The sequence below is a fragment of the Pezoporus occidentalis genome, unplaced genomic scaffold (assembly GCF_034315485.1).
Source record: "Pezoporus occidentalis ecotype Australia unplaced genomic scaffold, CSIRO_AGI_Poc_V1 ctg37, whole genome shotgun sequence".
Classification (NCBI taxonomy): domain Eukaryota; kingdom Metazoa; phylum Chordata; class Aves; order Psittaciformes; family Psittacidae; genus Pezoporus; species Pezoporus occidentalis.
Genome location: NW_026915691.1, coordinates 1,653,456 through 1,680,073, shown reverse-complemented (window position 1 = coordinate 1,680,073; position 26,618 = coordinate 1,653,456). Strand labels below are relative to the sequence as shown.

The following is a 26,618-nucleotide window of genomic DNA, read 5'->3' as shown; positions in this document are numbered from 1 at the left end:
TTTGCTGTGGAAGCACCATCCTCCTTGTGTTAACCACCGCCGGCCATAGCCCGGCTCCCTGCCCTGAGGGGGGTACCCAAGATGGCGGGCGTGGCCCGGGGGGCGCCCAAGATGGCGGCGCCCAAGATGGCGGGCTGAGGCGGCAGGGTCTGGTCCAGGACCCGCGGCCCCGGCCGGCGCAGAGGGAGGCGGGCGGGCCCGTCCGGAGCTGCCCGCCCTCTTCTCCTGCCCGCTGGCCGGGCAGCACCGCCTCCCCGAGGCGGGAGGCTCGTTGCGGCGGCGATGCGGTTCCCCGGCAGGACCCCGCCAGCGCGGTTCTTCCTCGCCCTTTGCGTGTGGAGGCTGGTGCCGCGCAGGGACGCCACAGGTAGCGGGGAGCGAGGGGAGGAGAGCTGAGAGCGCCGGGCCGTGGCCATGACAGCCCTTACCTCAGCGCGGCGCGCACCTGCGGGCCGGCCCCGGTGCGGGCTTCTCGGTTTGAAAAGTACTTTTTTTGGTGCATAAAACAACACGATTCCCGTTGGAAACAAGCGGGACGGATGCTGAGGGGAGGGTGGTGGAAGGGGGGACTGCTGCAGAGCCCTGTGGGGTGCCGTTTGGCAGGGGAGGGTGGGAGAGGTGAGAGGGGGACATCAGTTCCTCAGTTTTCCATCAGTTTTCCACCTTCCTCATCACCAGTATTGGGGTGGCTTTTGTCTCCTTTTCGGAGCCTGAGCTCTCGGGCAAGTGGTCCCCAGAGCATGGGCCAAGCGTGGCCATTGCCGTTCGCTGTATTGGTGCTCCAGCACTGCTCTCCTTTGGGTCTCTGTTGGCCTCCTCTGGGTCAGAAATGGCTTGGTTCTTGCTTCCCTGTTGGGGCTTTTGAGCTGTGTCCCTCCTCTTGACCGTGTCTGCAACAAACATTTGTAGTTGCCAAATGGGTATTGGGGATAGTTTGGTAGCAGGGCCCCTAACAAGCACCTTGGAGGGTTGGTATGTATCACAGAGACCTGGACGGATACCACCTCTTTGTGTATGCATATATGTATCTCATATATATACACACACAGGTTTTTGTGTATGATATATAACATATATATACACAGGTCTTTGCATGTATATCATATATATATATACAGGTCCTTGTGTATAATATATATCATATATACATATGTACAGGTCTTTGCATATAATATATATATACACACACAGGTCTTTGTGTATAATATATATCATATATGCATATGTACAGGTCTTTGCATATATCATATATATACACACAGGACTTTGTCTATAATATATATCATATATACATATATACATGTCTGCATATAATATATCATATATATATGTATATAGGTCTTTGCGTATAATATACATATATACAGGTCTTCATGTATATCTCATATATATATATATGATATATATATATATATATATATATATACAGGTCTTTGCTGGCAGAAGAGGGCTTTGCTGGTTCCCTACATCCCTAATGCTGTCCCTTCTGTTTTGCAGGAACAGAGGAAGTGGTCTTCGGGAAGGTTGGAGGAAGCATCCTCCTTTTGTGCCGCAATGTCTCCAAAGAAGCCACCGAGGTGCTGTGGTTCCAAGGGGATCCACACTCTTTCCCCCCACTCTTCTCCTCAAGGGTCGCCTTCCCCCCGGATGTCCGCTTCTCCCTGGTTGACAACAGCTCTCTGAGCATCACAGAGCTGCGTGCGCAGGATGAAGGCAACTATACCTGCAAAGAGGTGCTGAACCAGACAGACCATGAGCACAGGGTCCAGCTCCTGGTAGCCAGTAAGTTTGTCCTGCCTCTCGAATTCCCTCCCCTCAGTCCCACAGGAGCCCACATTCATTTGCAGTGTTGGAAAAGCAATGTCAAATAGGACGAGGTGGCCACATCGTGCAAAACCTGTGGGCAGGCTGGTGCTGCTCAGTTACAGGTTCACTCCCAAGCATGAGGATGTGTATCTGTAAGGTCTGTCCAGGACCAGTTGTGTGTGATGCTGAGGATGAAGCACCAGCAGTGAACTCTTCACTGTGTCACTTCAGTTCCTTCCTCGGTGGTGATGATGAACTAGTTTTTGAACAGATCTTTCATATCCTGTACTTGGTCCTGTGCCTCAGAACATGGCTGACTTGAGCCTTCGTATATCTTAGGATGGGGGCTGCTGCTCACTGCCTTACAGACTGTTTGAAATCGGTCTGCTGTGCTGTTCATTTCAGTGGGAGAATGGAGGGACCTCAGCTCAGAAGCTGTCTGTGCCAAGTCTGAGAGTGAAGCCTTCCGAATTTGATGGAAACACCCCATTCTTTAAATTTCCTGCTGGGAGCGTGCCAGCGCAGGCCATTCTTTCAGCCTTTTGGTCCTGTTGTGTGTTTTGGTGCTCTCTCCCATCTCTGTTTCGTTCATTCATCCCCTTTGAATCCTTCACAAGCCCAGGCTGGAGAGCTCTGAAGTCACATTGCACGCTGCTGGTGCAGGACCAGTATCCTCCTTGGATGCCTCATCTCTTCTGTGGAACAGCCTCATGCAGATTAGGAGGTCCTGTGGCTGGTGCCATTCTTGGACCCTTCCCCAAGTCAAACCAGCTGTGAGCTGGGCTCTGAGCTGCTGGCCTCTGTGCCAGCCGAGTCCATGTGACAGGGTTGAGGAGAGGGAAGGGCTGTTGTCAGTCTGCATGTTTTGGTGACACTCTGTGCTCTCTCAGCCCCTTCCTTTCATGCTGGGCTTGCCGTCAACGCCTGCTGTACGTGAGAGGTGTTTTCTGTTTGCATTCAGGGTGTTCCTTGCTCCTCGGTGTTTGTAAAAGTTGTGCCTGTTCTGTACAGATTCAAGCTCAGAAAGGTCACGTTCATTCCTGGGTCAAGGCACTTGCAGACGAGCTTTGCAGGGTCACAGGGAGCTGGAGTGAGGGACTCAAAGCCCAGCCTGCTTCAGAGGATATATATATGTAGGCACAGCGCTGGGGAGGGGGAGCCCTCAATCTGGAGCACTGGTGCCAACCCCACATGAGCAAAAGATACCTATGGCATGCCAAGTGTTGGTGCTGCCTCTGAGCTTCATTGACTAGCCCAGAATTAATGTGTAAATTCATTTCCAAAGGTGATCTGGGACACTGGTGTGCCCTAAAATGGGCAAGAGAGGTGTTTCTGGTGGTGCTTTAGATCAGCAGAAGCAGCATCAGCAAATGCTGGAGGTTGAAGCTTCTCAACTGTCTCATGGGTTGTACTTAAAGTTCTCTGCTCAACACTGCATTTAAAACTCCCACCAGCAGTATTGCTTCTAGCAACACAACAAAGTTGCAGCCCTGTCTTGAGGTGCTGGTCTGTGTTTGTTCTGGATTGGAAGCACATGGTGTGCGTTGCACATCTCCAAGGGATTCCTTGGTATGGTTGTGTCCAGTGTGATACAAGCTGCTGTGGGCTTCTCTGTGGGCATGAGGTCCTTTTTGCTGGTGTTTTTTGAGGGTTTTTGGTTGAGGGAGATCAGAGGTTTTTAGGTCTTTGTGGTTTGTTAACGCTTTGGGAACAGATCTCTGTTGGCATTTGGGCACTGGAGTTGTACTGGGAGAGCCTGGGAGTCCAGGATGTGAAGCACGTTCCTCCTGTGCTGGGTCTGCCTCTCAAAGTGGGGTGGTTTGTGGTGGTTCAGGCTGACAGGTTGCTGTTGTTATCCACAGCCAGGGTTTGGGGTGAGTTGTGATCCTCCCTAGAGCTGAGGCAGAGGAAGTGGTGTCGAGAAATTCCTTGCCAAAGCTGGATGGTTTCAAAGATTATACGAGCTGTGTGTGTGTAAAGCCAAGCCCCAGGAAGGTATGAATGGAGCTCACAGGGGGTTTTGCCATGATGGTGACTTGTTTCCTTTGTCATTTGAAAGTCACTTGAATAAACGCTCCACAAAATAAATCCCAGGCATCCCTCTGACACCTCCTGTGAGGGGCTGAGCTCTCAGTGGTGTCTGGTTGGGTCAGGTAAGCCAGCCACAGGGGCACGGTGTGCTAATGCTGCCTGGATCAGAGTCCAGAATCCCTGTGGCTGTTAAAGACACGTGTGTCTGTCTGAGCATGGGTGTGTGCCTGTGAAACCATCCCATGGGAGACACTCAGGAACTCCTGCTGCATAAAGCCCTGCTCTGCCTGAGGGATTGCTCTTGGGTTTCTATTGCCTTCTGACCTGCTCCGGACACCATGTCGTGGTTCCTGTATTTAAATAACAAACACAGTCGTTGCGGTGATGAGGTGGCCCTGGCACAAGGCCAGTGGTGACCTACCCTGCTTCTGTTCCCTGCTGGAGTTTGTCCCCACTGCTGCAGCATGGTGTGGACACAGAGTGTGCTGTGCAGGTGAGCAATACCATGTGGCAGTGACAGTGGTGCTGGGCAGGAGCAGAGCACACTTGCTTTGGCTTCAGTGGCACGTATCTGTGGCCCTGCAAGCTGGAGTCACCCTGTGGGCAGAGCATCTTGTACACTAGGAACAGCCTCTTCCTTCAGCATGGACTGGGGAAGTGCTCCAGCTTGGAGGTAGTGGCTCTGAGGAGCTGGTGGCTTGTCCCTAAGCAAGAGCCCTGATGCTTTCCACATTCCCTTGAGAAGTCTTAATGCTTGTCTCAGTGATGGGGACAGGTTGATCCTTGTTGTCAAGTAGTGCGAATCGGTGTCACCCCTTTGTAGCTGTGGCATGAGGACCAAGGGCAGGGTGGAGATTTGGTTCTCTCACTGTGTTTTTAGGTGCTTGTCTTGCGCTTTAGGTGCTCCACTGGATAAAGCTGTGGCAATGATCTTTCTCCTCCCTGTGCAATAGTCCCTCAGGGTTTGGCTGTGGCTGCTGTGACAGCCCCTGCTTGGTCCCTGTTGGCTGTCATTCAGACCTGTGCTCTCCCTGGGGCTGTGGGACACAGGTCAGGGAGAAGATAAGCAGGGAAACCAGGAAGGTTTTCAAGGGGAATGATGTCAAACACCAGCACCTGGGGGAGTTCCAGCCCCTGGGACACCAAGAGCTGTGACCTGAAAGCGTCTCTAACCACGTGCTGTCCTTTCTGATAGATCCACCACAGTCAACCCCAAAGTGCTGGGCTGAGACCTCCGCATCGGGGCTGATGCTGCAGCTGGTTTGCAGCTGGCCTGGGGGGTATCCCCACCCCACCCTGCACTGGAGAGAAGAGGGACAGGACCTGGAGAACTCGAGCTGGGTCCTCAGCTCCACGAGCTCCTCGGACACCCACGTGGAAACGCTCAACAGCTCCCACCTCTCCCACCGCCAAGTGTTCAAGTGTGTGGGGAGCCACGTGGTCAGGCAGGAGGAGCCCACGTGCACTGTGGAGATAAGTGAGTTCTCTTGCCCACCTTAGTGGCCATTCAGGAGCCTGCTGATGGTGGGGCAGGCAGCAGCCCTGGTCATCCTCGGCCCTCCAGAGCACTAAAGCAGGGCTCAGGCAAGACAGGCTTGCAGGCACTTGCCTGCTGCAGGGGGAGATGCTAGGAGTAGCAGGGCTGGGCTTCTGCAGAGGTGGCTGCCCAAGGCATGGAAGTCCTGCAGCTGAGATCCATCAGGGCACAGCTGCAGGTGAGTTGTGTTTTGGGTACATCTTCAGGGGCTGAATCGTCCCACACGAAGCTTTTCACCTGTGCAAGCACTGCGTGAAAGTGGGAGGTGGTTTTTGTGCCTTGCTTAGCTTGACGTTAAGTTTGGTAGGGCTGGGCTTAGGGGAGGGAGGTCATGGATGTCCCCAGACCCCCATCAGGCATCTGAGGGATCTGACTAAAGCTGCTTTGGGAAACCTGAGCTGTATTTATCCTCCTTTGTCAGAGCTACACAAGAGCTCTGCTGATCCCAAGGAGCAATCCTGGGCTGCCTTTCTCCTCTCTGCCGTCTTCCCACTGGCAGATATAAATCTGTATATCCCAATGGGGATACAAAGATGGGTGTCAGACAAGCAATGTGAAATTGCTCAGATTGTCCTTGGGAGGCTGCTGCAGTCCTGCCAGTGAGCTGAATGCCAGCCCCTCAGTGCTCAAGCCCAGACTCCTGCCTGACCTCCTCCTGTTAATGATTATTAATCAGGCAGATGCTGATTGCTCCTTCTGTTAAACTCCTCCATTCCCTCCCTGACTCTTTCCTTGTTCCTCTTGCCCCGGGGCTGCTCAGAAATCCCTTCACTGGAATCAGATCCCCCAAAGACCTGCTTGGTGGGTGACAGCGTGACCCTGACATGCCGAGTGACCGAGAGCACCCCGTCAGCGAGGCTCACATGGCTGCGGGGCATCACCCAGCCAGGGGCAGAGATCCAGCCCGGAGGCAGGTACCTCATTGCCCAGGAGGGCAACGTGTCCCGGCTCACCATCCAGAACTGCTCCCAGGCCACCGACGGGGGCTGCTACGTCTGCAAGGCTCAGAACCCTGTGGGGCTGAGGGAGCTCTTCATCTGCCTCACAGTGAAGGGTGAGTGGGGACTGTGGGGACACAGCTCACTGGGGCCGTTTGCACTAGAGTCCTCTTTGCCTTCCATACATCCTTTGATGCTTCCCATGCTCTTGTGGCAAGTGTTGATGCAGGACTGGCTCCCTTCAGCCCAGGGTGAAAAGGACCAATTCCCCTCACCTCAGAGCAGTGGGCCAGAGAGGTACATCCTTGATCCCTCCTGGGGGTTGTGGGCTCAGAGGAGCACCTCCAAGAGCCAAGCTGCTCGAGGTGCATTGTGCAGGGGCTGATTCACTGTCACTAAATGTAAGTGGGCACAAAACTGCACTGGTCACTTCTAAGTCAATGAAGCTTGAGTGGCTGAAACCCTCACCCTTTGTGCTGGTGTGACTGTTGCTGGGATGGGAAATGGGAGCTGGGACCTGCTCTGTTACTTGCACTGGAAATTCCTCATCCATCCTTGTTCCTGACAACTGACCTGCTCTGTCTCCTCTCCACAGAGCCAGTGAACATTGTTGGGGTCGTGGGTGCCGTGGTGGTCCTGTCCCTGCTGGCTGTCCTCACTGTCACCGGGGTTGTCTTGTACTACAGTCCCCTGCTGTGCCTCAGAGGTAGGAGTTCTGCTCTGCATAGGGACTGGGTTGGTCTGGTTTTATCCCCAACCTGCTTGTCCTTCCTGGTGTGCTGGAGTCAGCCACTGATGATCACCACAGCCCTTGGGCCTCACCCTGCTCCTGGTCATAAACCCTGTCACATGGGTTTGAAACAGCAGCTGTGTTCTCCCCCTCCCCTTCTCTAGGGAGCTGTACTGTGGTGGGCCTTCTCCCCTTTCCTTGTGAGCCCTCTAATGCTGCCATTGCATACATGGGCAGGTCACCTTCCTGTCTGAGCCTCCACATGTGGCTGCAAGAGACCATCCTCTCCCAGGCAGGATAGACAGGGCTTGTGCAGTAAAACTGGGACTGCTCTGGGGCTGGTTTCTAATGCTCTTTTCCCTTCCTTTCTCTCCCGTTCAGGTGCTGCATTCAGGTAAGTGCTGATGTTCCTCAGTGCAGTCCCACGAGGCCTCACTAGTGAGGCTCCTGCAAGAGGAGAGGGATCCACCTCTGAGGCAGGAGCCATTCCCAGAGCAGAGCTGTTCTTACCTGGGAGCTGTGCCTGTGGAAGGGGGTGGTGGGGCTGGCATGGGTGCAGGTTGAGGGGAGAGAGGGGTACACCTGGCGTCAGAGCAGGAGCAGGATCCCAGTCACTTTGGGATTGCACAGGGACAGTGAAGTTGAGGAGGAGTAACCGGACTGCACCATGTCCTTACCCCTCAGGAAGGATGCACATGAACAAGTGCCACCTTGGAGTTTGGGTGCACCACATTGCTTCCCCACTTCCAGCTTGCACTCCTCCTGGCCCTGCTCCTTCCCTTGCCCCTCTTCCCACAGCTGTGGAGCTGCAGCATGGGAAGTCTCTTCTGGGTGCCATCATTTCCCCATCCGTACAGGAGGGAAGACAGCTCCTCTCTGGAGGGGCTGGTGAAGTTTAGTACATGAATGTTTGTGAAGTGGTTGGAGGACTTGGGAAGTGAGTGGGAAGCAGTGCAGAATGTGGTGGTGGTCTGAAACGAGCTGGTTTTGCACATGGTTAGTGCAGGATTGGAGGAGTCCATCAACATTGGTCATTTTGGGGTAGAGGCTGGTCAAAGCCTAGGGGGCACAGGCTGGAGGGAGAGTCAGGATAGGCTGTCCTCAGCCTTTTAGCATCTGCATGCTCTGCTCCTCACAGGAATCGAGACTCAGATGACATCCTAGTGCTGGTGGACTCAGATGATGACGATGGGAATGGGGAAGAAGAGGCCATGAGCAGCTCTGCCAAGCAGGAGGTGCTGGCACTGGTCAATGGGAGCAGCGTTCCGGCTCCTTATCTCAAGTGCCTTATGGAAGGTGAGCCCTGGTGCCTTCTGCAGCCTCTTCCTGCTGGGAGGGAGGGATTCCTGTTCTTTGGCTCCTGCTGAGATGCTGCTGCTCTGTGCCCTGTGCAGGTGATGATGGCGAGCAGCATGGCAGGGGCTCTGCAGAGGAAATGAGGGGAGAGGAGACACAAGGCTCATAGTTCCATGAAGCAGAAGCACACAGAGCTCCAGCTGGATGCCCAGCGCCAGGCACATCCTTGCTGTGTGGCTGAGCACAGGCTGTCCTCAGCGGGCTGGATCGGTCAGAGCATCCTCACTGCCTTCTCCACTCACCCCTTCCCCAGCTTCCCCTCTGTCCTTACCCAGCCACGTGTCTCCATTTCCCCTCTTTCACCTTCCTCTTTGTCTCAGATGCCTTTTGAACAAGGTGGCACCCAGTGCAGGCAGAGCTCACAAGTGGGTGTCTGTAGCCTGCTCCCCTTGATGGACTCAGATACCAGCATGGGGCTATGGCATGGTCCCCATGACCAGTGCTGGGGTTGCAGGAGTGCGATGGAGGAAGTCACTGCGGGGCCACAATGGTCCTGGGATGACAGAAGAAACAAGTGGTGCATGGGCAGGACATGGGTGCTGCTGACTATAGGGGGCTTTATTGGTTTTATGATAAAACATTTTTCCCCTAATCCGTCTGGAATGCTGCGCCGTGTCTAAGTTGGGAGTTAGCTGGCAGTGGTTTTGAGGGGGATGCCTGGCTGTGGTGGGAAGCATGGAGGGGACTTACGGGGAGGGGATGAGGGGAGCGGGATCTGCATGGAGAGGAGCAGAGGGCTCTGCAAGAGGGGACCAGCAATAATCAACTGTGTGAAGTGGGGATGATGGAGAAGGGAGTGCACAGAGGGGACCTGAGGGCATGTGAAGGGTAATGGGGGATGAGGGGGGCTTCATGGAACATGGGGGAACAAAGGGGATCTGATGGCGCGTGGGGTGGAAAGGGGAGGCATTCCTGGGCACGCAGAGAGGTGAAGTGTGCTGAGAGCAGTGAGAGATGGAGGAGGGATGGGGACACCCCTGAGCGCTCAGTGGGGCAGTGCGTGGGATCTGTTGGTGTGCGGTGCTCTCTGAAGGGGCGATGGAGGCTGGAGCAGGGTCTGAGGGCTGGGGGCCTGCGGTGCAGGGTGGGTTTAGAGGGCTGCGAGTGTCCCCAGGAGCCTGAGTGCAGGCCCTGTGCTTGGAGCCAGGCCCGGAAAACCCCAGGGAGCAGCCGGAGGCTCCGGCTGCCCTTGGCAACGGTGTTGTGCTGCCGCCATCCCGGCTGCCCCGAGTCCTCCGTGCTGGGAAGGCACCAGCAGGGATGGCCTTGGACCTGGAGGAGCGTTTGAGCAGGGCTTTCCGGGACAAGCTGCGGCTGCTGTGAGTCAGATCCCTTGGGATGGGCAGAGGTGCTCCCCGACACGCTCCCGTGTGGCTTTCACACCATTCCCTCTGCTCCAGGAGCAGAGCTCCTGCTGCCTCCCTGGGAAGGAGGGATCTGCAGAGCTGCTGCCCTGCTGTGGGCTATGGGGAGGCAGAGGGGGATGCCCCAGGCTCTAATCAGAGAGCCGAGGTTGTGCCAAGATGCCCATCCCCTTCCTTGGAATGCTGCTCCAAGTGGGGTGAGGCTGAAGCGGGGAGGGAGGGTGAGTGGTAACTGGGAAGGCAGGGATAAAACCACCAACTCCTGCATGGAAAAGCAGGCCCGGCTCCTGGTGCCGAGCCCAGGCAGGCAGCAGTGGCCCCTGGGGGTCATGCTCGTGCCATGGAGGTGGGTTCCCCCCTCCTGGGCACGGTGAGCTCCACACAGCCCATGGCAGGACGGTGCCGGTGCCGGGCAGTGTCGCGCTGCGGCCTTCCATGCGCTTGCTGCTGAAGAGACGGGAGGTGGCGGAGGTGGAGCAGGAGCTGCAGAGGCAGCGGGAGGTAAGGGCAGACCCCGGCCCCTCCATGTGTCCCCTGCCCGGGTGCTGCACCCCTGGCACAGCACGGGCTGTCCATAGGACGCTGCCATCCCTGATGTCCCCACAGGAGTTCCGGCAGAGGATGGAGCGCCTGGCGCAGCGCCGGCAGCAGCTGGACCAGAGGGAACAGCGGCTCCGGGACGTTGTCCTCAAATTCACTGCCTTCCTCAAGGTGCTGTGCAGGGGTTGGGGCTGGGGTGGCCATGGGGGTCCTGCTGACCCCGTCCCCACACCACAGGCTTCAGCAGCGAGGCAGGAGCGGGTGCTGCAGCGCGCAGCAGAGGCGCAGGTACAGGCAGCGGAGCAGGATGCTAAGGCCGCCCGCCTGCACCAGCAGCTTGCAGGGCTGCAGCAGCGCAGGGACCGCCTAGCCCAGCGCCTCCGGAGCCTCCAGCGCTTCCACAGCTACCTGCAGGACGTGCTGGCCAGGATGGGGCAGGTGAGCACATCCCAGGCTCATTGTGTGGGGCCAGCCCCATGTGGTGCAGCGGGCCCCCTACCCCTGCAGGCTCTGAGCCCCCTCTTGGTGCCCAGTTCCAGGATGTCCCATCCATGCTGGCCCATTTCGAGGCACTGCTGGCCCTGCGGGCAGCCCTGGCACAGGAGGCAGCAGTGGGGCAGGAGCGGCTGGCGCGGGGCTGGGCATGGCTCCGGGGGTACCGCGAGGAGACCCTCAGCGAGCTCCTGTGCATCGCCACTGAGCGGGCCCAGCTCCATGCGTGCCTGGAGGCTGCCCACCGTGAGGTGCTGCAGGGGGTAAGGAGGGACGTGGGGTGCATAAGGACCAGGAGAGGGGCAGCAGAAGGACCCCAAAACCTGACAAAGAGGGGGATGCCCAGTGTGGTGGTGGTGGGAAGCTGGCTTGCATCCACTGGGCTGAGCCAGCGTTCCCCATGCACCCATAAAGCAGCATCAGCTGTGCATGGGGGAGACAGCCAGGATCCCCGGGTGTCCCTGTCCCATCAGGGGAGGGGTTGCAGGGGACGTGGCTGGAAGTGGGGGGGCAAAGGCTCTCTGCTGTTCTCTGCCCAGGAGTCCTGCTGGGCTCATGCCCAAAGCACAGCCACCGAGAAGACCCTGCTGCTGGCGCAGATCAAGCTGGCAGTGCTCAACCTCTTCCACCTCACCACTGCGCCGCTCAAGGTCTGCACAGACGTGGCCCTGGAGGACACCGAGGCGCAGCTGGACACGGTCAGTGCAGCCTCTCCCCCGGGCAGGGGCACACGGGGCTGTTCCTGTCCTCGGATGGCTGTGGCATCAGGCTCCCATCCGCAGGTGCTGCTCTGCATGCAGGACCTGGCTGCCATCTGCGCTGAGCTGCAGCCCAGGCAGCTGGGGCCGTGTCCTGCAGCCACCAGTGTGCATCACAGGGGTGCCGGGGTGCCACCGAGCCACGAGTAACCCCCTGGGACCACCGCTGCCATGGCCAGCATGGAGCCACAGCACTGGGAATGGAGGTCACTGCCTGACACATCTGGGAACCCACAAGAGGCAGCGCGAGGGGCAGTGGCACAGGCACAGTGGGGTGGCACTGCACTGGCGCAGGGGATGGGACACCCCAAGGCAGAGCCTGACCCTCCGGGGTACCCTCCTGCAAGTGGGACCTGGGTACCACACAGTGGGGGAGCTGCTGCTCATGTTCACGCATGTCCCATCAAAATATTCCCTATCCCTGGCAGTGTTCAAGGACACAGGGGCTTGGAGCAAGCTGCTCTAGTGGAAGGTGTCCCTGCCCATGGCAGGGGTTGGAACTGGATGAACTTTAAGGTCCCTTCAACCCAAACCAATCCATGAGTATAACCCAGCCATGCACCCGCAGCACTTGTTTGGTTTAGGACTGCGCCTGGTGGTGGCCCAAAGAGGAATCACCCCAGGCACAGTGCTTTTCACAAGGACAAAGAAGAGCCCAAGTCCTCCAAACCGGCCGCGTATTTAATGCCCCTTTCCCCGGTGCCCAGCCCAGGCGAGGGGGGAGCCGCCGGGGCTCAGCCCCCATCCCTACACCCTCTTCCTCATCTTGCCCTTCTTGGTGCCCTGCACCTTGCGCCCGAAGGCCATCTGCCGCAGCTCCTGCACGCGCTGCCGGTTGCGGGCCTTGAGGCGCTTCAGTCCCCCGCTCTGCAGGAACCGCTGCTTGGCCGCTCTCTTGCGCTGCTTCAGGATCTGCTGCTTGTTCTTCAGCTCCGAGCGCACCCGGGCCGGGGCCTGCGTGGGCCCTGCAGGGGGCACACGGCCATGCTTGGGGTGAGGCAATGGGGAGGATGATGAGGGGGGCTTCACCCCTTGCTCCAGGTACTCACCGCGCCGGTGCTTCCCGCGGAACTGCCCCCGGCTGTGTCCCTCTTCCTCGTCCTCATCCCGCTCGTCAACCTTGTACTTCTGCTTCCACTTCTCATAGCTGGGCCGGTGCGTTAAGGGGATGTGTGGTGGCTCCCCATTGCCTGACCCACTGCGGTGTCTGACCAGCCTCCCCCCCTGCCGTGGGTATGGGATGGCTCCCCAGGAGCAGGGCACAGTCACAGGCAGGATACAGGTTGTTCTTGTAGGAGCTGCTGATGTAGCGCCCGCTCTCCGTCTTCACCTTCTTCTTGTCCTCCTGGCCCGTCTGCCCCACAAAACGCTTCTTCTTGCGGTCCCTGTGGGAGAGGGGAGAGCGGTGGAACCCCCCCCAGCCCTGATCCCACTCCCCCTCAGCCCACGGACAGTCCCCACTCACCACTTGAGCAGCTGCTTGCTCTTGTTGAGGTTGTGGTTTTCATCGCCCATGAGATCCAGCACGGCTCCGGCTGCCTGCTGCTCGAAGGGGCTGCCCTCGCCACCAACACTCAGCCTGCAAAGGGCAGGCGGTGAGAGCAGCCCCGCTGGGGCAGGGCAGCAGCAGGAGCCCCCCCCCAGACTCACCCCCTCTCGCTCTCAAAGTCCTTGGGCCTGTATGGGATGTAGAAGTCCTTGTCCTGCTGCGCCGACTGCTGCAGCTTCTTCCTGGGGCCGCCTTCTCCCCCTCGGCCCTGCTTTCGCTTCTGGCCCGAGATGCTGGAGAACACGTCCTGGAAGGGATCAAGGAAGGACCCTGCAAAGCACTGCATCAGCCCCCAGCACAGCCTAGAGCTCCCGGTCCGTGTGTCCATGGCCAGCCCCCAGCCCTGCCCCATTACCTGGAGGTCTTCCTCCTTGTCGCCTTCTCTTTCTCCCTCCTCAGGGGCAGGGGGTGCCGGGCACAGCCCCTGCCCTTTGAGAGCTGCCGCCCGCTTCTCCTGCTGCCCACGCTGGTACTTCTCAATGAGGGCACGGTCGTGGCGCCGCTTGGAGCGCATCACGGTGCTGGCCGGCGTCCGGGACGTGGCGTTGATCTCAAAGATGGTCTGATCCCAGAGCGGGAATGGGATGAGCGGCACGGACCTTCCCTCCCACCCAACTAAGACAGAGAACGGGTCTCAACTCACCGCCTTGGACTTGTAGGTTTTAATGCTGTCCACAAACTTCAGCCTCTCCAGCTCCGTGTCTTCAAAGCGAGCGCCTGAGGAACACAGCGAGGGAGAGGGGCACAGATCAGCTCCCTGGTGATGGGAATGGGGGTCCCCTCCCTCGGTGTCCCCAAAGCAACTCACTGAAGAGTGGATGGATGCCAAGCTGGGACACGTCCATGTCTTTTGTCCTCTTGATGGACTCGGGCGAGGGGCCGGGCCGGGACCTCAGGTACTGCTTGTGGGCATTGTCAGCCACACGGCGCAGGCTCCGCAGCTCGAGAGAGCCCTCGTGGTCCGTGAGCAGCAGGCACTCCTCATCGTCCACCAGGCTCTGGGGGACACGGCCCAGGACCCCACCAGCATCTGCAGTACCAGGAGACACCACGTCAGCGTGTTGGCATGGCAGCAGCATAAGATTTAATAGAGCAAATGGCCATGGAGAGCTCAGTGGTGTTAAATCAGCATCCCCAACATGCCTGGGGGAACATACCCCTCCATGAAATGGATAAAACCAGTGTCCCAGTCTGGACCTTACCAGCAGGCATCTCCTGGGTACCAGCGAGGACAAGCGGGTGCCCCAGGAAGAGATGGAGGTCAAAGACATAGGGCATCTCATCGGGAGCCACCAGTGAGTAGGCAGTGCCGCTCCGGCCAGCTCGGGCCACACGACCTGGAAAGGGATGGAGGAGAGTGGGAAACCAGAGCCCAAGCCTGATGGAAGCCCAGCAGGGACTTACTGGTGCCATTGGGAGCACATGCATGTGACATTTACTAGGTGGGCATGGGTGGTAAGGGGATGTGGGTTGTTGGGAAGGGGGAAAAGGGGAGCTCATGGTGGTGCCATCGGAAAGGGAAGGCACCAGCCCTGCTCCCAGAGTCGAGGGGGGAGATCAGGGATGTTTCTGACACTGCTTTGTCCCCTGATGTCACCTCCTGCCCCAGAGATATCCCCATCGAGGCAGGATCAGCAGTGCCAGCCTAACAGGGACAAGGGGTAATGGGTTCAAACTGAAACAGGGAAAGTTTAGATTGGATATAAGGAGGAAATTCTTTCCTGTTAGGGTGCTGAGGCACTGGAATGGGTTGCCCAGGGAGGTTGTGAATGCTCCATCCCTGGCAGTGTTCAAGGCCAGGTTGGACAGAGCCTTGGGTGCCATGGTTTAGTGTGAGGTGTCCCTGCCCATGGCAGGGGGGTTGGAACTGGATGATCTTAAGGTCCTTTCCAACCCAAACCATCTTGTGATTCTATGAAACAGGGGACAAGGGACTCGCACCCTCCTTGTCACCACGAGGGACCCCCGGGTTGCAATGCACCCTGCGCAGGGCACCGGCACCCACCGACACGATGCAGGAAGAGCTTGGCCTTGGCGGGGAAGCTGTAGTTGATGACATTGTCCAGCATGGGGATGTCGAGCCCTCGGGCGGCCACGTCGGTGACCAGCAGCACCGGGCACTTGCCGTGGGAGAACTTGGCGATGTTGATCTTGCGGGCAGTCTGGTCCAGCGAGCTGTAGATGTGTGTGCAGCGGATGCCCTGCGCCGTCAGCAGCTGCGGAGCGGGGAACAGGGATCAGATCCCACCAGGGAACGCACCCACAGGCAAGAGACAGGGCCCCGGGTGCCCACCCAGACCCCACATCCCGCTCTCTCCAAGGGGTAAGTGGATGCAGCACCTCCATGGTATCACATCCTGGGATTTCTCCTGCAACCCAGCAAAACAGAGGCAGAGACTCCAGCAAGGACGTGCCCAGAGAAGTGGTGAATGCTCCATCCCTGGCAGTGTTCAAGGCCAGGCTGGACAGAGCCTTGGGTGACATGGGCTGGTGTGAGGTGTCCCTGCCCATGCCATGGATTGGAACTGGATGATCTTAAGGTCCTTTCCAACCCAAACCATTCTGTGATTCTATGCCCACCAGTGCAGACCCCAAGTGAGCCTGGGAAGGGGTCCCAGCTCCACCCCACCCAAATGCCACTTACCTCCTTGAGATACTCTGTGTGGTGCTTGGTGGCCACGAAGACGACCGTCTGGTCCTGGGGCTTCACCACAGTGCGGAGCAGATGGAGCAGCACAGCCGGCTTGTCGTCCCCACGCACATGGAAGAAAGCCAGCTGCAAAGGGGTGGGGGGGCACAGCTCAGCCCCACTGCATCCCCACACCACAGGGTGCTTGCAGGGGTTGGGGGCGCAAAGCCCACCTCAAGCTCCCCCCGAACCCATCTCACCTTGAGCTGCTCGCTGAGCTTGGACTCCACATCGAGCCGGATCAGCATGGGCTCGGTGAGGCCTGCGGGACGCGGTGACACACAGCCCACGTGTCACACATGGGATGCGCTACCAGGACCAGCCCCACCGCTCGGCTCGGGGACACCCGCCTGGCCCAGCGCTATCCCAGCTCCGTTTTGGCAGTCCCGGCCCCAGCCCAGCCGTGGGATCACACCGTGTCCCTGCCCCGTGCTCTCACCAGCCCGGGCGAACTCCACGAGCAGCTTGGGCAGCGTGGCGGAGAAGAGCACGGTCTGGTGGCAATCCGGGAGCCGGGCGATGATCTCCTGGAGCTGCTCGGCAAAGCCCATCTCAAAGAGCCTGCAGGGAGGGGACACGGGACATGGCAGCGCCTGTTCGGTCCCTCTGTGCCCAGCCCGCCCCGGGGACCCCGCTGCGGACCTGTCGGCCTCGTCGAACACCACGTACTCCACCGTGTGCAGCTTCAGTTTCATCTCCACCGCCACGTGCACCAGGCGCCCAGGAGTGGCAATGATTCTGCAGGGACAGAGCTGGTGATGGGAGCTGGTTTGGGGGGGGCACAGTGTCCCCACTCCATTGTGGGTACAGGTCCCAAATCCAACCTAATACAGACTCCACTGTCCCCCCTGGGGAGCACAGGAAGGTGCTCCAAGGGAACACCGGGATGCATCCATCAGGTGTACTGGCTGCAAGCACCACTGATGTCCCCGGATGGCTCTGGGGGCCACTTCCCCACTGTGTCCCCTCCCCATGGCCCCACTCACATGTCGGGGTTCTCATGCAGGGCAGCGAACTGGTCCTCCATCCTGTGGGAGCGGGGAGAGGCTGGGACATACCGGATGGTACGGGGCAGCTCAGCCCCTCGCCAGGCTCGGCGGAGGCTTTAGTGGGGACATGGGGACAACTCACTTGTCTCCTCCCAGGATCAGGGCTGTCTTCAGGCCTGTGAACTTGCCCAGCTGCAGGGTGAGAAACAAACGTGGTGTTGGGGGGGGGTAAAACCAAACCCCTTCCCCTCTTTGTCCCCATTCACCCCACTGACCCCGTTGTTGTCCCCATTGTTGACCCCATTCACCCCGTTGTTCCCATTCACCCCGTTTTTGACCCCATTCACCCCATTGTTGTCCCCATTCACCCCGTTGTTGACCCCATTCACCCCATTGTTGACCCCACTCACCCCATTGTTGTCCCCATTCACCCCATTGTTGTCCCCATTCACCCTGTTGTTGACCCCATTCACCCCGTTATTGTCCCCATTCACCCCCCTGTTGACCCCATTCAGCCCGCTGTTGTCCCCATTCACCCCATTGTTGTCCCCATTCACCCTGTTGTTGACCCCATTCACCCCGTTATTGTCCCCATTCACCCCCCTGTTGACCCCATTCAGCCCGCTGTTGTCCCCACTCACCCCATTGTTGTCCCCACTCACCCCGTTGTTGACCCCATACCTCTTTGGTGAACTTGAGGGTCTGCAGGGCCAGCTCTCGGGTGGGTGACAGGATGAGGGCGCGCGCCCCGGCCTGGCTGGGCGCCTTGAGCCTCTCGAACATGGGGATTAGGAAGCACGCCGTCTTCCCACTGCCCGTCCGCGCCATCGCCACCACGTCCCGGCCGCGCAGGATGGCGGGGATGCTCTGCGGCACACGGCACCGTCACCGGCACCGTCCCACCGGCACCGCCCCGTGGTGGGGACCCACCGCGCTCACCTTCCTCTGGATGGGGGTGGGCACCTTGTAGCCCTTCTTCATGATGCCCTTGAAGACGGGGTAGCTGAGGCCTGCGGGGATGGGGACGGGTGAAGGGGTGCAGGTGAGGGACGGTCCCCACTCGGGTACCGCTGCCCCAGGCCCCACACGCACCCATTGACTGGAAGCCACCGGATTTCTTCTTCTTCTGGTTCTGGGCCCGCACCAGGGCCCGTGTGTCCGGCTCGGCATCGGCCTCGGCATCATCCTCCTCCTTGGTGCTGGGGAAGGCAGGCAGCGGGGACACAGGGACCTGGGGACAGTGGGGACACGGCTGCGGCCACAGTGGTGCCAGAGGCTGCAGCTCTGCATTGCCAGCATGGAGGGCATGGACAATGGTGCTGGGGACATTGATACTGGGACAGCAATACTGGGGATACTGGCACTGGGACAGCAGCATGGGAGGCATCAGTGTTGGGAATGGTTACTTACACTGGTAATGGGGATATCGGTACTGGGACATCAGTATGGGGAACATCAGTACTGGGACACTGCTACTGGGACACCAGTACAAGGGACACTGCTACTGGGACACTGGCACTGGGACACCAGTATGGGGGATATCAGTACTGGGACACTGATACTGGGAGAGCAAGGTGGGGGACAACATCAGTATTGAGAATGGTTACTTACACTGGTAATGGGGATATTGGTACTGAGACACCAGTATGGGGTATATCAGTAGTGGGACACTGGCACTGGGACACCAGTATGGGGGACATCAGTACTGGGACATCTGTACTGGGACATTGGTACTGGGACACCAATACATGGGACACTGGCACTGGGACACCGATATGGAGAACACCAGTATGGGGGATATCAATACTGGGACACTGGCACTGGGACACTTGTATGGGGGATATCAGTACTGGGACACTAGCACTGGGACACCAGTATGGGGGATATCAGTACTGGGACATCGGTACTGGGACACCAGTACGGGGGATATCAGTACTGGGACACCAGTATGGGGGATATCAGTACTGGGACACTGGCACTGGGACACTTGTATGGGGGATATCAGTACTGGGACACTGGCACTGGGACACCAGTATGGGGGATATCAGTAGTGGGACATCGGTACTGGAACACCAGTACGGGGGATATCAGTACTGGGACACCAGTATGGGGGATATCAGTACTGGGACACTGGCACTGGGACACCAGTACGGGGGATATCAGTACTGGGACATCGGTACTGGGACACCAGTACAAGGGACACTGGTACTGGGACACCAGTATGGGGGATATCAGTACTGGGACATTGGTACTGGGACACCAGTATGGGGGATATCAGTACTGGGACACCAGTATGGTGGATATCAGTACTGGGACATCAGTACTGGGACACCAGTACGGTGGATATCAGTACTGGGACACCGGTATGGGGGATATCAGCACTGGGACATCGGTACTGGGACACCAGTACAAGGGACACCGGTACTGGGACACCAGTACGGGGGATATCAGCACTGGGACACCAGTATGGGGGATATCAGCACTGGGACACCAGTATGGGGGATATCAGCACTGGGACACTGGTACTGAGACACCAGTATGGGGGATATCAGCACTGGGACACTGGTACTGAGACACCAGTATGGGGGTATCAGCACTGGGACATCGGTACTGGGCCACCAGTACAAGGGACACCGGTACTGGGACACCAGTACGGGGGATATCAGCACTGGGACACCAGTATGGTGGATATCAGCACTGGGACACCAGTATGGGGGATATCAGCACTGGGACACCGGTACTGGGACACCAGTATGGTGGATATCAGTACTGGCACACTGTTACTGGGTACACGGGTACCAGACCCAGCAGCACGCGGTGGACGCGGGACACGTGCACCGGACACACGTGGCGCGCTGCCGCCGGCGCAGAGGACGCGGGAACGCGCGCGCCGTGGCCTCCCCCCTCCTCCCGTCCGTCCCCCCCACCCCGGTACCGGCGCGTCCCGGGTCTGGCGGCGGGGTCGCGCAGGGGCCATGTCGGTAACGGCGGCGGAAGCGGAACTCACCCCACGCATGGCCCCGTTCCGCTTCGCTCCGCCCCTTCCGGAACCGGAAGGGGCGGAGCGAAGCGGAACGGGGCCATGCGTGCAGCGGGCTCGGCCCCGGTGCCATGGGGGGGCCGCCGCCGCTGCCGCCGTCCTCGGGCATCCTTCGTGGACGAGTCCTTGTTCGGGAGCCCCGCGGCCTCTCGTCCCCCTCCGCCCGCATTCGCCCCGCCATGGGCAGATGCTGCCGGTGCCGGGTCCAGGCCGAGCGGCCAGCGGAGGTGAGCGGGGGTCCCGGGGGCACGGTTGTACCCGTACCCCCGGTATTGCGGGTATTGGGTTGGAAGGGACCTTAAAGCTCATCCAGCTCCAAGTCCTTGATACCTTCCATTGGAGCAGCTTGCTCCAAGCCCCTGTGTCCAACCTGGCCTTGAACACTGCCAGGGATGGGGCAGCCACAGCTTCTCTGGGCACCCTGTGCCAGCGCCTCAGCACCCTCACAGGGAAGAGTTTCCTTATCTCCAACCTGAACTTCCCCTCTTTCAGTTTGAACCCATCGCCCCATGTCCTGTTGCTGCAGTCCCTGATGAGCTCTTGCCAGATTAACTGCGTGTCCTTGTGTGGGCTGATTTACAGCCCTGAGAGGCTCCTGGAGCTGTTTCTTTCACAGCCATTTACCTGTTTCTAAGGAGGAACCTGCATTGGTTTGAGAGAAGGCACCTGGTCCTGGTGTTGCAGCTCCTGCGCTCTGTCTCCTCTATACACAGTAAAACCCTAGCTCAGGAACCTCTGTAGCCTTGCTTATGTCTAAGTCTCTATATTCAGTATCCAGGGGTGGGCGGGTGGCCCTCAGGAGGGTGCTGGGTGACCCTGATGCTCCCCCGTGTGCGGTGGCCGATCCTGGTGCACGGTTCCTGTGTCCCGCAGGCTGAGAGGCCACGCTCCGTCTTTCTGTGATGAGTCCCTGTTCGGCCCGGCCCGCGCCGCTCCTCGCATGACCAAGGAAGATGTAGCCAAGCTCCAGGCTCTGCTCTGGAGCCCCCCGCCTGCCCCCCGCGCCCAGCCTGGCCTCTCCCGCTGCTGCAGGGGCTCCCCGGTAAGAGCTGCCCACGCGCCGGCCGCAGCGGGCTCGGAGGTGTCGCGACGGGACACATCCTGTGTGTGGAAGCGTCCCGAGAGCGAGCCTCGCTCCGCAGGCAGAGCACGACCCCAGTCTCTGGGCTGCCCAAGCACGCCCTTGGATGGGCCCTGCCGGGCTTTGGACAGCCCCAAGCCAGGAAGGTGTAAAAACGGGGTTCCCTTGACAGCCCCCGCGGCCCCTCGGGTGCTGGGTCGGTCACAGCGTGTGTCCGGACCTCCTTTGGCCAGGAGCAGCACGGCAGCAAGTACCTGCAAGGCCAGGCCTCCCTGGAAGTGAAGCCAGACATCCCTCTGGATGCCTACCCAAGACCTCCTGATGGGCAAGTCCATGAGGACCCTGCACCTTTCCATGGCTGGAAATGAAGGATGGGGCTGCTCTGTGCTGGGAGCCGTGCGTGCCTGCAGTGCCAAGCGGGCAGTGACCTCCGTGCGCAGGGCACGCTCCTGCAGCACCAGAGTGGGACAGCCGTGGTGGTGACAGCAGCTTCCATTGACTGCCCAGTGGTCATCAGAGGTGCGGTAACGGGTCAGGTTCCTTCTGACCGGGAAGTCCAGTTGGGAAGTTGGAGCAGCAGGAGACAGGACTGCCTGCAGCATGGAGTCCAGGAGGACCAGGCACAGGTACTGCTATAGCGGAGTGTGGTGGGGACGGGCAGGGACAGAGCTAAGGTCTGAGGGTCCTGATGGCACCTCCGCTGACCAGCTCCATGAGAGGAGTCCTGCTGCGTCCTCCCTCATGTGTACAGCCACAGCATCGCTCGTGCTCGACAGGCCTGCAGGAGATCTCTAGTCCAACCTGCTCAAGCAGGTGACTGGGCTTGGGCTGCTCTCCTGTCAGTGAGGTGTGGAAGCCCTCAAGGACAGAGGGGCAGGCACAACCTCTGACCCTACTTTATTGTCCTTGGGGTGAAAAGTTTCCCTTGATATCCAGGCAGAGCCTTTCTTGATCCGGTTTGTGTCTGTTCTCATTCTGCTCTGCACAGAGCTTGCCTCAGTCCTCATGGTCACCTCCTCTTCCCAGGTACAGGCTTCTCTGAAGCCCCCCAAAACCATCCCTGCTCCAGGCTGAACGAGCCCCAATCCCTCAGCCCCTGTGCACAGGACATGCTCCAGCCCTGGCCATCTTGGTGGCTCTCTGCTGGCCTTTCATCAGCGCTTTAATGGTCCCCTCTGGCAAGGAAGGAGAAGGTGAGGACTGGCATCACCCTGTGTCCTGCTGCTGGTGGGATGCCCCTGGACTGGTTGGGGTTTGTGATGGAGAAGGGTCTGCCACAGGCATTTCAGCAGCTTCTGGTGATGAGGACGTGCTGAGTGAACGCGTGATCCTGCGGTTTGTACTGAGGGTCATGGGGTGCTCTCACAGCAACACCAAGCTCATCACTGAATAAATGGTCCAAGGCAAATCTGCTGGGCCTCATGTTTGGACCGTGGGCTGCTGCTGTGTGATCCGCACATGGGTAGCGTGTCCAAAGGCTGGCTGAGCAGAGCAGCTCCTCCATGTCCATTCCTGAGGTGGGAAAGTGCAGCTCGGTCTGAGGGAATACAGGTAGGGAGGCACATAAAGGACACGGGCTGGGCGACCTGGGGTCTGCTCCCCTGGGCAGGGAGGCTGCAGGGAAGTCACTGGGAGCTTGGTAACTCCCACACAAAGGGAACCGTTCCCTCAAATTCAATCAAGGACAAACCTAGCCAGGGTAAGGGCATCACTCTGCCCCCAGGAATGCCTTTATTGCCACCTCGAGCAGCAGCAGGACGGGGGTTAGACCCACCTCAGCACACAAAGGGCACTGGAGCTTAGGCAGCCAGCCAGGGGCCTGTGATTCTGGTCCAGTTTGTTGGCAAGAAAGGTTATTCTTGCTCTTGAAAGGCAGGAGAGCTCAATGTCAAACAGTAAGTCGTCTTGTCATGCTCTGGTGTCCTCCCAGCCAGCCCTGGCAGGCTCTGCCTTAGTGCAAGTGCTGTCCAGCTGGGTAAAGACTGCAGCGACACAGAGGCAGTTGGAGCATCGGGGGATGCTGATGGGGCTGAGGCTGTTCAGCTTCGTGTGGATGCCAGCACGGTGCCAAACAAGCCTGCAGGTGTCTCAAGTGGGCTGGGAGAGAAACCGAAGTGTGATTTGGACACTAGATGGAGACAAGAGGGTTAAGGATTGACACAAGAGCCAGAGCCCTGTTCCCTAGCAGCGGGTGGATGAGTGGGATCCACTGAGGGGAGTCAGCAGCAATCTGGGCTAACTGCCCCAAAATGTAAGCCGTGGGTAACTTCCTCACTCTTTACACCACACGGACCGTATTGCTTACAGTATAAATGGGTTGTATGGATTTTGTCCTGTGGTTCTCACTCACATTTGACTCTTTACTGCTGCCCTGTCCTCTTGTTCTACCGGAGCTGTGCATCCATCACATGAGCCAAAGCTGCTCTGTTACTGCTGTGGGCTGCCCTGCCTGCAGGAGGCTGATGCTTGTGTGAAGCCAACACCAAATGTGCATGAAATGAGGCTGGGGCTGGAACTAGGTGATCTGAAGGTGCTTTCCAGCCCTATCTATTCTGTGATTCAGATTCAGCCTGCCCAGTGTCACTGATGCTCAGTTACAGATGGGGTCCTGCCTGCTGCTGCTCTTAGTTCTCATTCCCCATCTGCTCAGCACTCTCTCCGCCATCGACTCAACCCTTGCCTTGTGTCTCCCAGCAAAGCACCAGTCGTTCTGAGGACCGCTTAGCTTCCCAATCCAGCTGTGCCCAGCCCTGGTGCTGCAGACAGCTGTAACGGATGGCTTTATGTGTGGTCAGTGTTACCTGTGCTCTCTCAGCCTGCACCAGCTCCTGTGTCTCTCAGCACTCACCTCACCTCATCCGCAGCGGCCTCACTGCTCTGTGTCCTGGGGACCACGCAGCCTCTCCGTGCTGGCAAAGGTGATGCTGTGAGGAAACTGCTTGCTCCGTGGCTGCAGCTGTGGTGGTGGAGGGGTGCTTTCCGCTGAAATCAGCACTGTAACGGCATGTGCAGCCTGCAGGAGCCAGGTAATTGCCCTTAGAGCGGGCAGCGGCCTGACATGAGAGCATGGCGACCGCCTCCTCCTCCTCCTCTGTGGGCCCGGCTTCGCGCCGCACCGTTGCTAGGCGACCGCTCCTCGGGGTCCTCAGCAGAGCCAATGGCAGCCAGCGCCCGTGTCCCCCGAGAGCCCGCCCCTTCCTCCCACCGCCGCACCCAATCAGCATCCCCGCCTGGCCGGAGTGACAGCTCCGCGAGCCAATGGCGAGTCCAAACGGGTGGGGGGAGGCGGGAATAATTCAGCGCCTCTCGACGGGGCCGAGGGCTGGCGGTGGGCGGGGCGAAGCGTGCGCGGAGCGTGGATTGGCTGGAGGGAGAGGCCCGCGCTGCCCGTGGCCAATGAGAGGCGGCGGGGCGCTGAGGAGAGGTGTCGCAGCGGGCGCCGGTTCGGTGGGGCCGTGCCTGAGGTCCGGCGGCGGGAGGCGCTGCCCGGGCCGGGGGGGGGCAAGGAGGGGATGGAGCCGGTTTGAGCGGGCCGGGGGCGGCGGGGCCTCGGGGAGGGCCTCGGAGGGGAGCGGGGCGGGGCCCGCCTCCCCCAGCGCGGTGCCAGCCCCGTCTCGGTGTCCCTGTCTCCCGCAGGCCGCGGTCCCGGGAGTTGTCCGCCGCGAAGCCGCACGTCCGGTGCCCCGGGGGGGCTCGGCCTGTCGCTGAAGGGATGCGGCCTCCGCCGTGACGGAGATGGGGGAGTGACGGCAGCGCGGCGGTACCGGCTGTGGGGCGTCCCGTGACGCTGCCCAGGCCCTGCTTGAGTTTTCTCTTCCTCCAGCTCTTAAAGAGCCCCGAGACCTTGTGCCGGTGGCATCACCCAGTAGGAAAGCCCCCGAGAACTTCATGTGTGCGGCCTCAACCCGGCCTCTTTCCCCTCCGCACTTGGAGCTGAGGCGCTTTGGCATGGCAGGGGACAGAGCCGTGTGCGGTGGTGACACTTAGCATCATGCTGGCTCTGGATGCGGCACTCCTGTTCGCTTCCTGCGCCGAGTGCTCAGGAGTTTGTCAAGAAGCACTTTCTTTTGCTTCCGTGCTGCGGTGCGAGCTGTGCGCTGACAGGAGCGGCCTGGACCTGGCTTTCTGCGTTTAGCTTTGGCGTAAATCCTGCCGGTGGGTCTGGTATCCTGTGCTGCGTTTTGAAAGCAAATTGCTAGATCCTTTTTGAGCTGTGGTCTCGAGAAATGGGTCCGCATACCTTTGTGTTCTTACGTATAGAAGACACCCCAGGTGGAGGAATCCCTGGGGAGAGTTTTTGACATCAATGTTACAAGTGGAACTGAAACAGGCATCGTTTAAAGTGCTTGGAGCAGGAGCCTCTGAAGGGAGAGGATGGCTGTGAGCATGGATGATGACGTTCCCCTTATCCTCACCCTGGATGACAGTGGAAGCAGCGCCTCAGCCCCCCTCGATGATGCGGACCGGGAGGAGCTGCCTAATGAAAGTAAGATCACTTTGTCGTTGTTTCCTGCCTGCTGTGCTGGCCTCGCTGCTTTCCCTCTTTGTAGTGGCTGCTCTCTGTAGTGCTTGCCAGGCCCTGAACCTCTGGGAGCTGTCACTCGGCATCCCGGCCGCCTGCCTGGGAAAACCAGATCAGGAAGTTGCTTATTGTGTTGCTTGTTTACTCCCAGCACCGAGGGGAAGGACACTGGGTAGACAGGTCCTTCACTGCTGTTTCTAACACACATCTTTGTGGTTTCCGTGTAATAACCTGGGAGCTCATTGTCCTTAAGCTCAGATCTCCTTTCCTGCGCACTGGCATCTCCTTTCCTCAGCACTGGCCACTGTGCTGTACCTGTGGCCTGAGCTGGCAGATACAGCGGCTCTGATGATGTTCTGGAGGATTTTCCTATTCCTTTGCAACTCTTGTTTTGCCTGTTTCTAGTTTACGTTCTGATTTTTGCAGTCAGGTAAGTGATACATGGTGCTAAATCACTTTAACATCTTCAGTGTGTTCTTACCAAAGAAGCTGGAGTACGTTTAGAGAATACACTTATGTTAGTCCCAAAGTATTCAGTGGGACAGTGCCAGGCTGTGCGTGTCAGGAGGGGAGGAAACACAAGCCCACCTCTTGGAAGCATTGCTTTCTCCTCAGCATATCTCTGTCAAAGCCATGGCCCTGCACTGGAGAGATGGGAACAGCAGATGTGGTTGTGCACATTCAGTGAGTCTTTGGTTTATGTTATACCTCACTGAATGTATTTGAGCAGTTTGGCTCAGCACAGCCTCTGACTTCCAATCTACATTGCAGGTGTGTTGGCAGGTCTTGTGAGCCTATTCAAGCCCTTGCTGCCACGAGATTAACATTTGTAACAAATAAATAATTTCCTGGCTTGGCATCCCTTTTTCCTCCGTTATACCTCTAATCCACACTGCCTCTGTGATCCTGTGCTGTGATTTCTCTATCACAACCGTGTGGCTTCTCTCAGTTTCCTCCTGCAACTTCCTGAGCCAGGGGCTGGTTCCTGACATTCAAGATTCCTTCTCCCTCCTCCTCTCCCACCTCTGCAATACCCATCCCTGGCTAAACTGCCCAGTTGACTTTCTCTCAGCTCTGCTGCATCTTTGCTCCATTACGTCTCTTTGTCTTTTAAAGTTTAGCTCTCTAATTTAAAGTTAAATGGAAGAGAGAATGCTTCCTCACCCCACTGGTATATTTATAGGCTTTCTTGTGAG

The 26,618-nt window shown here is 58.6% G+C and overlaps 5 protein-coding genes across 8 annotated transcripts in view; 4 read left to right on the top strand and 1 right to left on the bottom strand.

The window, feature by feature from the left end:
* The first annotated feature begins 75 nt into the window (after positions 1 to 75).
* On the top strand, positions 76 to 8,990 carry VSIG10 (V-set and immunoglobulin domain containing 10). Its single transcript, XM_062631176.1, has 8 exons — positions 76 to 367; positions 1,498 to 1,782; positions 5,033 to 5,314; positions 6,135 to 6,428; positions 6,908 to 7,018; positions 7,424 to 7,436; positions 8,181 to 8,338; positions 8,437 to 8,990. Exons 1-8 carry the CDS (start codon positions 283 to 285, stop codon positions 8,505 to 8,507), a joined length of 1,299 nt encoding a protein of 432 aa, XP_062487160.1. The 5' UTR covers positions 76 to 282; the 3' UTR covers positions 8,508 to 8,990.
* Positions 8,991 to 9,535: 545 nt separating this feature from the next.
* Positions 9,536 to 11,789, top strand: CFAP73 (cilia and flagella associated protein 73). Its single transcript, XM_062631175.1, has 7 exons — positions 9,536 to 9,717; positions 10,179 to 10,263; positions 10,369 to 10,473; positions 10,540 to 10,740; positions 10,836 to 11,057; positions 11,334 to 11,492; positions 11,577 to 11,789. The coding sequence occupies exons 1-7, from the start codon at positions 9,659 to 9,661 to the stop codon at positions 11,700 to 11,702; spliced, it is 957 nt and encodes a 318-aa protein (XP_062487159.1). The 5' UTR covers positions 9,536 to 9,658; the 3' UTR covers positions 11,703 to 11,789.
* A 426-nt stretch (positions 11,790 to 12,215) lies between these two features.
* Positions 12,216 to 19,776, bottom strand: DDX54 (DEAD-box helicase 54). 2 transcript variants are annotated; one of them, XM_062631161.1, is made up of 19 exons: positions 19,715 to 19,776; positions 17,872 to 18,010; positions 17,719 to 17,789; positions 17,461 to 17,646; positions 16,922 to 16,971; positions 16,777 to 16,818; positions 16,433 to 16,528; positions 16,230 to 16,351; positions 15,991 to 16,052; positions 15,746 to 15,877; positions 15,107 to 15,317; positions 14,304 to 14,438; positions 13,910 to 14,131; positions 13,745 to 13,818; positions 13,457 to 13,663; positions 13,203 to 13,348; positions 13,018 to 13,131; positions 12,833 to 12,937; positions 12,216 to 12,699 (listed from the first exon to the last, which is right to left on the bottom strand). In XM_062631161.1, the coding sequence occupies exons 1-19, from the start codon at positions 19,754 to 19,756 to the stop codon at positions 12,300 to 12,302; spliced, it is 2,556 nt and encodes an 851-aa protein (XP_062487145.1). In that variant the 5' UTR covers positions 19,757 to 19,776; the 3' UTR covers positions 12,216 to 12,299. The 2 variants fall into 2 exon arrangements, with proteins under 2 accessions (XP_062487145.1, XP_062487146.1); XM_062631162.1 differs by lacking the exons at positions 17,461 to 17,646; positions 17,719 to 17,789; positions 17,872 to 18,010; positions 19,715 to 19,776 and having other exon boundaries at positions 16,777 to 16,837; positions 16,922 to 16,970.
* Positions 19,777 to 19,861: 85 nt separating this feature from the next.
* RITA1 (RBPJ interacting and tubulin associated 1) overlaps positions 19,862 to 26,618 on the top strand; it is a 46,132-nt gene continuing 39,375 nt past the window's right edge. The window contains exons 1-3 of one of the 2 annotated variants that reach the window (XM_062631177.1): positions 19,862 to 20,046; positions 20,693 to 21,225; positions 21,408 to 21,522. In XM_062631177.1, coding sequence (XP_062487161.1) covers positions 19,862 to 20,046; positions 20,693 to 21,182 — 675 coding nt within the window. In that variant the 3' untranslated portion in view covers positions 21,183 to 21,225; positions 21,408 to 21,522. Of the gene's footprint in view, positions 20,047 to 20,692; positions 21,527 to 26,618 lie in introns of those variants that run through there. The other variant, XR_009967123.1, reaches the window with a different exon arrangement.
* The window catches only part of TPCN1 (two pore segment channel 1), a 46,812-nt gene continuing 44,745 nt past the window's right edge, over positions 24,552 to 26,618 (top strand). For both annotated transcript variants that reach the window (XM_062631163.1, XM_062631166.1), the window contains exon 1: positions 24,552 to 25,386. In XM_062631163.1, coding sequence (XP_062487147.1) covers positions 25,275 to 25,386 — 112 coding nt within the window. In that variant the 5' untranslated portion in view covers positions 24,552 to 25,274. The remainder of the gene's footprint in view (positions 25,387 to 26,618) is intronic.

Coding starts and splice junctions, on each gene's coding strand:
- CFAP73 (XM_062631175.1), top strand. CDS start 9,659: ATGGCCTTGGACCTGGAGGAGCGTTTGAGCAGGGCTTTCCGGGACAAG. Junction 9,718..10,178: donor CGGGACAAGCTGCGGCTGCT/GTGAGTCAGATC, acceptor GGTGCCGGGCAG/TGTCGCGCTGCGGCCTTCCA. Junction 11,493..11,576: donor CCGAGGCGCAGCTGGACACG/GTCAGTGCAGCC, acceptor TCCCATCCGCAG/GTGCTGCTCTGCATGCAGGA.
- VSIG10 (XM_062631176.1), top strand. CDS start 283: ATGCGGTTCCCCGGCAGGACCCCGCCAGCGCGGTTCTTCCTCGCCCTT. Junction 6,429..6,907: donor CATCTGCCTCACAGTGAAGG/GTGAGTGGGGAC, acceptor TCCTCTCCACAG/AGCCAGTGAACATTGTTGGG. Junction 8,339..8,436: donor TCTCAAGTGCCTTATGGAAG/GTGAGCCCTGGT, acceptor TGCCCTGTGCAG/GTGATGATGGCGAGCAGCAT.
- DDX54 (XM_062631161.1), bottom strand. CDS start 19,756: ATGGCCCCTGCGCGACCCCGCCGCCAGACCCGGGACGCGCCG. Junction 17,790..17,871: donor CGGTGGCTTCCAGTCAATGG/GTGCGTGTGGGG, acceptor CCATCCCCGCAG/GCCTCAGCTACCCCGTCTTC. Junction 13,132..13,202: donor GACTTTGAGAGCGAGAGGGG/GTGAGTCTGGGG, acceptor TGCCCTTTGCAG/GCTGAGTGTTGGTGGCGAGG.